Below are 12,339 nucleotides of genomic sequence, written 5' to 3'. Positions count from 1 at the left end.
TACATTTGTAATATTATAGCTCTCTGAATAATTAAAATACTGAGATGTATACTTGATATCATTTTCATGATGATAGGAGTTAAAGCATGTTATTAAACATGGGAATACGGTGGCACAGTGATTGTTTATGCCTCACACAAGATGCTTGCTGCGCCGTGTGCTACCTTTGATGAAATACTTTATTGCAGCAGTACTGTCTCTTTCAAATGTACTAATCCCAAATTCCTGTCCTTACTTTTCTTTCTCCAAATACCCAATCGCCACACAATCAGCTCTGTAATAGACGTTAAGCCATCTGTAAGCTTAGAACTTCGATTCTTCAAAACTTTTAAGGAACATTGAAATATCTTCGTAGTACACGTTAAATTATTCTATCCATCCAGTGTTGTGCCAGTCCCAGCAAGAATACAGCGCGAGGCAGGAACAATCCGTGAATGGAGTGCCAGCTCCTTGCTAGCGCTGCGACACTGTGTCCTCACATGTTTATTTATTAACAATATAGATTATTTAAATTAAGTTAAAGTTTTATTTTGCTACATTTCATCTTAAAAATGATATTGTCATCATATGTAAATACGTGCTTTATAAAGTGGCTCAGGTTGTGCAATATTATAACTGTATCACAAGTTTACAGTGAGATAATTGTACTTATAAGTACAAACAGTTCTACAAGGAGCACTTGATGGACTGATTGAATGTGTTTATAGTTCTTGGGATGAAACTGTTTCTGAACCGCGAGGAAAGACTCTGAAGCGTTTGCCATATGAGAGCAGTTCAATAGACAGCATGGCTGAGGCAAAATGTGCTTGATGCTGTATACCGATAATTCTCTTTCCGATCAGCTACTGTACAGCTGTGATTCCCCACTCAGATACAGTGATATAAATACTCCCGAGTGGTGCAGTGAGAGTAATATGGAAAAAGATGATCCCCTGTGGCAAAACCCTAACGGGAGCAGCTGAAAGAAGTAAAAGAAGGTGCAGTGACAGTAACAATGCTAAAGCAGCTATGGTATTTTGAATAGTTTGACCATTCTGTGAACCATTATATTGTTACAGGTTAATTACAATCAGATGCATTAAACTAATAAAACAATATATGGTTAATTTCAGTGTATTTATAAAACCGCATCAGGGATGTGGATCTAAAAAAGAAAGGGTAACCACATTGGAACAGTAGCACTGCTTTGACGCTGGGTGCCGCCAGTCTGCAAAACTGAGCGCAGAACTTGCATACGACAGGGTATGAGGTACCGTGGAAATGTGTGTGGCTTTACTCCAAGTTTGGGTTTTATACATCGCGATTTGAGCGTGGAAACGTTCGTACATAACAATTTTGTGCGTATACACCATTTATACATGAGGCCCCAGGAGATCACACCACATGCCGAAACAGCTTCATACATTTAACTTTGCATTCAACAGATTTTGATTTTATCATTGGCAACTATCACAGCTAACAGAAGTACATATACTAGAAAGGAAATACTTCAATAATGTTTTAGAAAAACAGCAATTGTGAGCAAGGTAAATGCTACTGAGAAGTGAACTCTAGTCAAAATGGATATTACTGAATAGAAACCAAGCTTTTACCTTTGGCCAGAACGACGCTGCTAGCATGTAACCCCCGTGAAACATGGGAGAGGAGTTTGGTATTCCATTGTCCATGACAAAGCTGTCCTGTGTCTCGTCCTGCGTCGTGCTGAGTGATGCAACACTGTCTTCATCAAAACCTTTCATTCTTGGCATAGCTTCTGCTGTAAATATATGTGACAGATAATCACTTTAGATCAAATACAGCAATTTTATATCAGAATGACCAGATTCTTGTAATTAACCTCATGTCATATGACATCATTGATGCATATACAGAGAGCCGGCAGTTACTAAATTGCACGTTCTTAGACTACAAAAGAATCTAAAAAATACACAAATTGTGTTCAAGTTAAAAATGTTTAAATTCATTCATTCAGAACTGCAATAATTTGTATTTATCTGGCCTAAATGTAACCTTTGCTTATTTTCATCTTGTCTTAAAATAAAGTAGGCTTAGTATACCTTTTAGATCAACAACACTCCTGAATATATATTTCAGAGTCCCATTATTTGCACTGTTTGATCTAGCCACTCACCAATAACCACAAGAACTAAACCCACCAATGAAAAGAACTGACAAGACCAGAAAAATCAGGTGTGCTCATGTGCTCAGCTGTCCAGGTTTTGGTCCCACCTTATTTCTGAAAAATCCACATAATTTTTCCAAAAAAAAAAAAAACTTTTCAATGAACCACTGCCATTCTTACCTTTTGACTGTTGCGTGTGTATTATTTTTTATTCTTATTCTTTGCTGTTGTATTTAATGTTTGGACTTGTATTTATTTTCTGCTATTGGTATACTTTTATTGGTTCACTGGAGATTCTTACTCTTGAATATGCTACATACAATTGGCCATTGGTAAAACATTTGTACTGTAGATCAATTCTTGCTTTTCATAGTGAATGACCATGGCCTTTGTTGATAGTCATTAGAAAACACAATTTTACAGGACACTGCTTTGAAACAGGTAATTAATAGAAATAATGGGAATTCTGGCAAAAAATATAATTTCACCCTGTAACAGATCCTGTAAAAATGGTAGCTTTAATCAGATTTGAAGGTGATGCTTCCATCTGTAACCTTGTACCATAACGTTTGAGTGCTTAGCTCAAAAGCAATACAGTGAATTGTGCTTTACTTTAAATTTATTACTTACTTACGTACTAATAAAAAAAGACAAGCAAGTTCGGTGGATTGGCAATACTAAATTGGCCCTAGTGTGTGGTTGGAATATGTGTGTTTGGCCTGTGATGGACTACCACCCTGTTCCAGGGTTTGTTCCTGCTTTGCGCACAATGCTAGTTGGGATGGGCTCCAGTACCCTCTGAGACCCTGTTCACGACAAAGCAATTTAGAAAATGAGTGACTGACTGACATGTAAAGAGTTGATTGTTATAAGCACTGTACAGAAAAGAACAGGTGAAAAGAATATCATGAACTTTGTACAATGTTCACCTAAGTGATCCGCCTGTTGGGAACTAAGCTATGCAAGTATTTAAACTGACCAAGCCATACCATTTCTCCTGGACTGGACTGCCAATAATAATGCTCTATGCAAGAGAGGACAGAGCCGACTATACTTCCTTAGAAGGCTGCAGATGTTCTTAGAAGATGCTGCAGATGTTCTATCAGATGGTTGTGGCGAGTGCCCTCTTCTACGCAGTGGTGTGCTGGGGAGGCAGCATAAAGAAGGACACCTCATGCCTGGACAAACTGGTGAGGAAGGCAGGCTCTATTGTAGGCACGGAGCTGGACAGTTTGACATCCGTGGCAGAGCGACGGGAGCTGAGCAGGCACCTGTCAATCATGGAGAATCCATTGCATCCACTAAAAAGTATCATCTCCAGACAGAGGAGCAGCTTCAGCGATAGACTGCTATCGCTGTCCTGCTCCACTTACAGACTAAGAAGATCGTTCCTCCCCAACACTATGCGACTCTTCAATTCCACTCTTGGGGTAAACGTTAACATTATACAAAGTTATTGTCTGTTATACCTTCATTTTTATAACTCTTTAATTTAATATTGTTTTTTATCAGTATGCTGCTGCTCGAGTATGTGAATTTCCCCTTGGGATTAATAATGTATAGGGGGTTCCAGATCTAATAATGCAATTTTCATTACGCTATAACTTATTAAGTTTATTACATAGAGAATTCATAGCACTTGCCCTGCATGTAAAGATTTCACTTAAAATTCTTTTTGTTGCTGATAGATGGCAGCACCTGCCCTGCATTCCAAAATGGCAGGGAGACGGTTGTCAGTCGAACAAGTTGCATAATTAGATCTGGACCACCCTGTATCTATCTATCTCTCTATCTATAATGACCATAGGTAAGGATAGAGGATTTAGATTGACCCAAGAATTAATAGCTTTCATTAAACTAATTGTACTACAGTATATCAATTTGTTGATGAATCTTATGATTACCCAAAGTCTCCCTTCTGAACAACACCACAGCTGTTCACTACTTACCTGCAAAGAACATATTTACTCTTTTCTAAATGGGATATAAACGTGCTAGTGCTCATATTTTTAATTAAATTCTGACATATTTACTCCACTTATAACAAAGAAAATGACAGTGTATACCAAAGAAAATACACTTGGATGAATTACAGTACATATAGCGGTAACATCGTTATTTTACATTCTAGCACTGCAGGAGACATAGCAGTACAGTACTGTACAGTAGACTGTTTACCTTTACATTTTGTTTAGGTAATGTATTAAGGTAATTTTTTAGGTAATGTATTAAATGTATTAAGCTGAGTTTGAAATGAAATTAAAGTGCTTTGGGGGCACATTTAGGGTTTAAACTATAAAAATAGGCATTTAAAAGGCATTTTTTAACCACATCCAAAAGTTGCGGTTTTTCACAATTCGCAGGTGCTCTAGAAACGTAAACCCCACAAATTTTGGGGGTGTACTGTACATCAAAGCCTCAAACACTATGCCACAAGTAGATGTCACTGTAGTATGGAAAAAATCGAATCTGAATCTGATATTTTTCAAAAACTAGGTGAATTATGGAGTGACACATTAGGTGATAATTCCATGTTAGTATTCTGAATATTGTGACGGGCGGCCAGGTCACATGCCCGGCCAGGACGCCCCTGCTGCATGTGTTCCAGGGGAGCAACCATGGGCAGCTCAATACCTCCCCTGGGATGCTTGGTGGCAGCCTCCCTGGCAGATGGTGAATCCCCAACCTCCCGTAGGGCTCCATGTGAGATGGAGTCCTCCACAGCCTGGTTGGGAGCTGGGGTGGCCCTTAGGGGGTGCTGCCTGGATTCCACAGCCCGGTTGGACAAATCTTCAGCCCCACCAGGAAGTGCAATTGGGACCAGGTGGTCAAGCACCTGGAACACTTCTGGGTGGGCTATAAAAGGGGCAAGCCACCACCACTCAGTGGCCAGAGTCAGGTGGAAGGAGGACCAAGCTGTGGAGGAGTGGTTGTGAAAGAGAGTGGTTTGTGTTACTGTGCTTGAGACTGTTTTGTGGCTGAGGATTCACAGGGAAGACGTGCCCTCTAGCTGAAGAAAGAAATAAAAGTCTTTTGTTGAGTTTTACACGTGCCTCAGTGTCAAGTGTGTGTTGGTTCGGGTGCTATATAGCGTCTATTTCACAATATACTGTATAAGTTTAAGACATGTAAGGTTGTTTTTCTTATTGACTTTACAAGATAGTAAAACTTCACCTTCAAATTGAAGAATAATCACAGTTGTGATGTCTGAAATTTGGTAATGGGCAAATATTGCTAGGTTAAAATAAAAGCAGAAACCTGCCAGAAAGAAAACCAGAGACTTGCGAGGCTTATTCATTCAGAATGGCATTTGCATGACCCAACATCTTTCACATATGGAACATGTGCAAAAAATGGCTTTCCTTTTCCACATGCATCACAGACCCCAACAAAAAAAAAATCAGTATATTATGTATTAAGATTACAGTTTGCACAGATCAGCATTATAACAAGCAGCTTTGACTTACCATTCTTATTTCTCTCCTCTGCTTCACTGTCACTGTCTTCAGAGGAGGAAGATGAGGAGGAGGAAGACGAAGAGGAACCTGAGGAGCAAGATGAGGAGGAGGAAGAAGAGCTTGACCCAGAGTGGGAGCATGAGGAAGACGAGGAGGAGGAAGAAGATGATGACCGAGATGAACAGGAGGAGGAAGCATCTGAGTCAGAGTCAGACCCTGAACTGCCACTGCAGCCTCTCTTGCGGTGTTGTTTCTTAGCCACTGAATTGGGGGTCAGAGGCTTGGTCCTTGCAGCCACCATTCTCCGGTCATTACCGCTCTTTACTCCTATTTGAAGTGAATCCCCTGAAGGAATCCAGACCTTTGCTGCAATTTTTGACTCTGCTGTTGTAATGGAACCATCATCCTCCTCAGATGTGGCTGAAGAATCTCTGTCTTGGCTAACCCCTTCATTTCTAGACTGCAAGTCCTCTGCCTGAGTGCCTTTTGTATCTGTTGTCCTTGGCTGTGGGGTAAGTGGTGAGCACAGTAAAGTCATCTGATGCTGCTGTTGTAAAAGGGGTGTGGAAGTCCGAGACTGAGCTCCCTTGTTCTGACTATAGTTGCTTTGAGCTGCCATGAAGCAAAGTTCAGGATCCCTCAAAATGTGATAATCTGTGCGGCTCACTCCATGCTTTGCTGCACCAATCAGAAGGTCACGATCATGGCTTCCAGGTTCCCACCAGACAGGAAGGTCCGGACTTGGTTGGCACAGTTTCAGCCTCTCAAACAGTAAAGGATGCCGTAAAACCTGTTCACGGATTTTCCGCAAGAGCTCTATTCTGTAGAGTGTTCGTGAGGCACGCTCTTCTGTAATGGGCTGAATAGAAATCGATGGGTCCGCAACTTCTTAAACAGAAAAAAACCCAAAACAAAACACAACTGTCAGCAATGGTGCAACCTAACACTATCTTCATAACTGAAAATATAATTATAGGATTCAAATTTTTAATCTCACTACTCAAACAAGATGTAATTCAGAAAAAATGACATACTTGAGTGCTGATGTCATTAACAACAGACTTCATATCAAAAACTACTAAAATTGCCCTAGGGAAAAATAAAATTCTATCTATAGAAAAATTGGTTCACATAAATTCAAAGCAATCAATTTCCAGAAATGAGCATTTGTCCTCTTTATGGACTAATTTCACTAATTGCCTTTTATTTAAGTTACTGCATGTTACTTTAGGATGGTAATACTGTGGATCGAAATGGTTTCAGTCCTGACATTTTGTAAAAAAAAAAACTCAGCCATGTCAAATATAACATGTTTCCCAGCCCCAGAATTCCTTATTCCCAGTTACAGATTCCACTTCTTCCTGGGGGAATTGGCAAACGTTCCCAAGCCAGCCAAGAGATATAATCCAGCATGTCCTGGGTCTGCCACAGGGTCACCACCAAGTGGAACACTCCCGGAGTATCTCTAGGAGCTGCCCATTGAGGGCATCCTTGCAACATGCCCAAACAACCTAAACCGGCTCCTCTTGATACTGAGTAGCAAGCAGTGACTCTACTCCGAGCCTCTCCTGAGCTTCTCACCTAATCACAGAGCTTCAGCCCACCTGCCCTGTGAAGAAAAACCTGCTTGTCCCCATGATCTTATTCTTTTGGTCATTACACAAAGCTCAAGACCATAGCTGAGGACAGGAGTGTAGATCAACCAGTGAACTGAGACTTTGGTCTTTAGACTCGGCTCACACCTATCCAGCAAAGACTGAAACAGCAACTGCAGAAGAGCTGCTGCTGGTCCAATCTGCTTGCCTATCTTACGCTCCCTTTATCTGTCATCCGTGAGCAAGATCCCGTAACTCATTAGCTAACTGCACATCTTTGATTGAGTACATTGAAAATGTAACTGGTTAAAAATTGTTTTGTGTTATATTTGAGAGTGTATACACTAAGACAGGCTTTATTGAAAGGGTCACCATGTATCACTTTGTATACCCGTGTAAGCAATTTTCAGCATTAATTATTCCACTTTAAAATTTAACGATAACATATAAATGCTCATCAGTCTTTGAAGTATTTAACATATACCTCCTTCCTTGGGAGGCAGACGACAGACCCGTCGACACATTGCTGTAAATGCACACAAGTATTTCTGAAGACTTTCATCTGTCTTCTTGTGAAGCCGTGCCATGGCTCTGAATTTAGTCCAATCAAACCTGCTAGCTTCTGGATCAAACACCACACCAAAGGTGGATACCACACGGTAGAAATCTGCTTCTTCTCTTCTAGTCCACCTGCAAAGACAAAGAATTCAGGAAAACTTAAATGTTTACAAGCTGGTGGATATCATAATTAGTTGCATAATTAAACATGTAATATACTTAGACATTATTACACTGAAAGATCAAACAATTTTCAGATATTTTTCTCAGTTTTGTTTGTTATATTTCTACAGCTACTGTGGAAAACTGGACAGTACATTGGCACAGTGGTTAGTGCTTTCCACAGTTAATGAAACATGAGTTTGAATTGTGACAACAATACCTTGTTACTATTAAAAACAAAAAATGTGATTGTTCCCCTTTAAGTTGGGCAGAGTGACCTGCTCTTGATAAAATTGCATTTATGTTCTAACTTTCTGACAAAAAATGCTAAAAAAAATCTGTAGCTTTGAAATGGACCTAGAACAGATGTCTAACAAATTCCTAAAGTAAAAACAATCTATAGCAGTAAAAATAACTATTAATTTACTTTACATTAAACACTGCAGGGGTGCAATTATGCCGCCCTCAATGTGGCATGTTAAAATTATGTACTTCTTTGTTAGTTGGACAGATCAATCCTTTCAAGTGCTACTAGAGAAGACAGATGGTTACAGATATTTATTAGTGAGCCAGCTCTCAGATGATTCTGTACTTATGGGAGGATGAGGCAGAGTATTGGAGTCAGGTGGAGAGCTTTGTTTCTTGGTGTAAAGAGAATTGTCATCTTAACATCAGCAAAACCAAGGAACTGGTTATTGACTTCTGTTGCACCAAATCTGTGTTCGGTCACTATTCAGGCAGTGGATGTTGAGATGGTGCACTCCTACAAGTACTTGGGGGTCCACATCAATGACAGGTTGGCCTTGTCTCGTAACACAGAGGAACTATATAAGAAAGGGCAGTGTAGGCTCTTTCTGCTCAGGAGAAAGAGTTCCTTTTATGTGGGAAGTGACATCCTTTTCATCTTCTACAACTCTGTGATGGCCAGTGCAATTTTCTGCACTGTGGTGTACTAAATTGGTAACATCACTTCAGGAGGGGCCCACAAATTAACTCATTACTTAAAAGGGTAGGCTCAGTTATGGGACACAGTCTGGACCCAGCGGTGGTTTGTAATGTGGAGCACTGGAGTGCTGCCCCCTGCCCTCTCAAATATTTAAAAAATTCTACTTTAATTAGGTAATGCAAAATAATCATGAAATAAATTGGTTTATTTGCACAACATGCCTGGTATTAGCGCATGTCAGCCTCCATTAAAAATCGGTTGTGAATTTCTATGTGAATACCTATATTTCCTGAGTGGAGGACGTTGGCCCGGCCAAATTAAAGTGTATGTAAGTCTTCGATCTTTTAGCAAGTAGGTGACCTGAGGCTGGCCCTTAACTGGTTGCTTTCAGATCTGAGTGCCCCAGACACTTCCACATTTATTGGCAGCAAATTAGTACTGTTTTAGGTTTTTTTAATCTAATGTGATTGGTCAATCGCTAACGCATTATTTCATATTCATGTCAATGGTTCAAAATTCACACTGGTCATTAATATAACCACAGATAAGCAAGAGCGACTTTAGGGAGATGGCAACTTCAAGTGAAAAATTTGGTTATTTCTTTAATGAAACACCCCTTCATAAGTTACTCAGTTGAAGAAGAAGAAAAAAAAAAAAGAGAGATAAAACAAGCTTAGACCGTACCAACCTGACGTAAGAATTCAGCAGCAGACAAGAGATCAAATATGAGCTTTGTCACGCATGTACGATTAGGAGGCAGTCAAAGAGCCTAAAGGTGAGTAAAACATCGCGAGATAATGGGATGTCACGTGGTACTTACCTGAACTCTCTTTTGCCAACAGGAAACAAGAAGAGAAATAATCCTGCAACTTCTGGATTTTCAAAATGGCCACGATGACGTCACTTCCGGCACCCACAAACCACCTCACACCCGGCTCCTCAAAATGACGTCACTTCCGGTTCCTGTTACCACGTCACCATTTTGCCAACCATTTCCTGTCACCTGTTTTTTGTTCTATAAAACCGCCATTTTGTTTCAGTAAAGTTGTTCATTGTACTTTCAGGACTTTGAATCACTGCATTTTTTAATATTGTCTGCACGACAATATACGAGGATGGTCCCCAAATGTTTATTTTGTATTTGTGACTTTCTTTTCAATCACAATTGGCGTAGTCGGCAGGATTAATTGTTCAAGATGTCAGAAGACCAAGACCTGAATACTGTTCTCTCCACGATCATGGGAGATTTACAGACCCTAAAAATTCACATTGGGGAGACCACGACTCAGTTGGCAGAATCGGAGGCTCGTTCGGCAGCTAGAATGCAGACGGAGGTTGCTCGGTCACCACCCATTGCTTTGACAACTCTCACTGAATTTGATGACATCGAAACGTATTTTTTGATCTTTGAGCGCACCGCTAAGTGGAACGCATGGCGGAGGTCGGAGTGGGCGTACCAACTGGCTCCCTACCTGAAGGGAACGGCGCAGAGGAGCTATTATGATTTAACTGAGGAGCAGGCTGCTGATTATGACGCTCTCAAACTAGAGGTCTTTAAACGCTACGGCGTATCTCCGGAGCAGCAGGCAAGAGAGTGGAGGGAGTGGCGATTTGACCCTGAGAGGCCACTGAGAACCCAGGGCTTTGAAGCCTGGGGAAAGGTCTGTCGTTGGCTACGGCCCGACGTCAATGACTCTCATAAGATGGCCGAAATACTAGCGTGTGAGACCTTTGTTCATGCCCTCCCCGAACACATAGCCCAGCAAGTCCGGAAACACACTTACGAGGACATGGACTCTCTTATAAAAATCGCGGAGCGTCATTGGGCGGCTTGCAAATCGGGGCGATCAGAACGGTTCTCTCACCGAACTCATAAAGCACGTGGGGCAGCTCCTGAGCCCCCCTGACAAGCTCCCGAACCTGCCGTCCCTAGAAGGGACAGACCAGCCAATCTTCCCCGCTGTTACAAGTGTGGGGAGGTTGGACATCTGTCTCCTAGCTGCTCCTTTGAACCGATGGATTGTTCGTTGGTAAGGGGGGAAAGGTACTGTGCCACCGTGAGTAACCCTTTGTCTCTCCCCTATACAGGTGCAGTTATTATAAATGGCAGAAAGGTAAGGGCAATGTTTGATTCCGGGAGTAACATTTCTATTGTTGATACCCGTTTCGTTTTACTGCAACAGTGGGCTAAAATAAAAACCAGTCTAAAATGTATTCATGGAGATATCCGGTATTATAAAAAAGCCAGATGTATTGTGACAGTAAATGGAAATCTAACAAGTATGGCCATGGCTGTGTTATCGGATCCTCCGTTTCCAGTTATACTTGGTAGGGACTGGAATGAAATTATTAGCGGTAAAAACGTAACTGTACCAAAGAAATATTTAGGCTTAATGATGGAACAAACTGATCTGACTGCCTCCATGTCATGTCCCTCAGTAACACGGGTGGATACTAGCACCCAGTGCGAAGAAATCGATGTCCCATCGTCCTCTGTGGGAGCTAATACAGTTAACATGGAGGACGTGGAGGCAGTAGCCCCTCCCATTGAGGTTGCGCAAGACCCAATTAAAGCGTTAACATTCCAATTCCTTCTAACACCCTCGTCCTTTAAAAGAGAACACTGAAACGATGATTCCTTAAAGTTTGCTAGGAATGCTATAGTGTCCACCGAGGGTTATACAACTCTGAATCCCGTGCCACCCACGCCGTTCTTTGTTATTAAAAATGATTTGTTATACTGAGTGGCAGAACACAGGGGTGAAGTGCGAGCATCATTGTTAATCCCATGCACTTTTTCGCGAAAAGTGTGTGAATTAACACATGCTCACCTTCTGGGAGCCCATTTGGGCTTCGATAAAACTTTAAAGAGGATAAAGCTCCGATTTTAATGGCTGGGAATTAATGAGGAGGTCAGGCGATTTTGCGCTTCTTGTCCGGAGTGTCAACTTCGCCAGATTCCCAGACGGACTCGAGCTCCTCTCGTTCCCCTTCCCCTTATTGATATCCCATTTGAAAGAGTCGGAATAGACCTCGTAGGACCGTTTGAACCCTCGTTAAAAGGATTTAAATATATTTTACTATTAGTTGATTATGCCACTCGCTTTCCAGAAGCTGTTCCTTTGCGCTCAGCTAATACAAAAACCATCGCACAGGAGTTAGTAGGGATATTCGCTCGTGTTGGGATCCCCAAAGAGGTTTTAACATACCAAGGGACTCCTTTCACTTTGGAGACATTCAGGGAAATTGCTAAATTACTCCGTATAAAACATCTGAAAACGTCAGTCTATCATCCGCAAACTGACGGGTAAAAGACAACTTAGAAAAAGCACAAGCAGCGCAGTCTCGTTATTATAATAGAAACACCACCATTTGGGGTGTTTGTCCCGGGTGGTCGTGTAATGGTGCTTGTCCCAACCTCCCATTCAAAATTGTTGGCACACTGGCAAGGTCCTTATGAAATAAAGGAACAAAAAGGACTCGTCGACTATTTGGTTT

At 41.3% G+C, this 12,339-nt stretch overlaps 1 protein-coding gene across 16 annotated transcripts in view; it reads right to left on the bottom strand.

Annotated features, from left to right (window-relative positions):
- Positions 1-12,339, bottom strand: part of chd9 (chromodomain helicase DNA binding protein 9) — a 277,289-nt gene that overhangs the window by 10,173 nt on the left and 254,777 nt on the right. For 9 of the 16 annotated variants that reach the window (XM_039762892.1, XM_039762896.1, XM_039762901.1 and 6 more), the window contains 3 exons: positions 7,660-7,865; positions 5,590-6,468; positions 1,593-1,756 (listed from right to left, as the gene is read on the bottom strand). In XM_039762892.1, the coding sequence (XP_039618826.1) occupies positions 1,593-1,756; positions 5,590-6,468; positions 7,660-7,865 (1,249 nt within the window). The remainder of the gene's footprint in view (positions 1-1,592; positions 1,757-5,589; positions 6,469-7,659; positions 7,866-12,339) is intronic. The other 7 variants (XM_039762899.1, XM_039762903.1, XM_039762895.1 and 4 more) reach the window with 3 other exon arrangements.

This window comes from Polypterus senegalus, chromosome 9 (genome assembly GCF_016835505.1).
Source record: "Polypterus senegalus isolate Bchr_013 chromosome 9, ASM1683550v1, whole genome shotgun sequence".
Lineage (NCBI taxonomy): Eukaryota > Metazoa > Chordata > Cladistia > Polypteriformes > Polypteridae > Polypterus > Polypterus senegalus.
The sequence above is the reverse complement of the archived record's forward strand: the minus strand, read 5'-3'. Positions and strand labels throughout refer to the sequence as shown.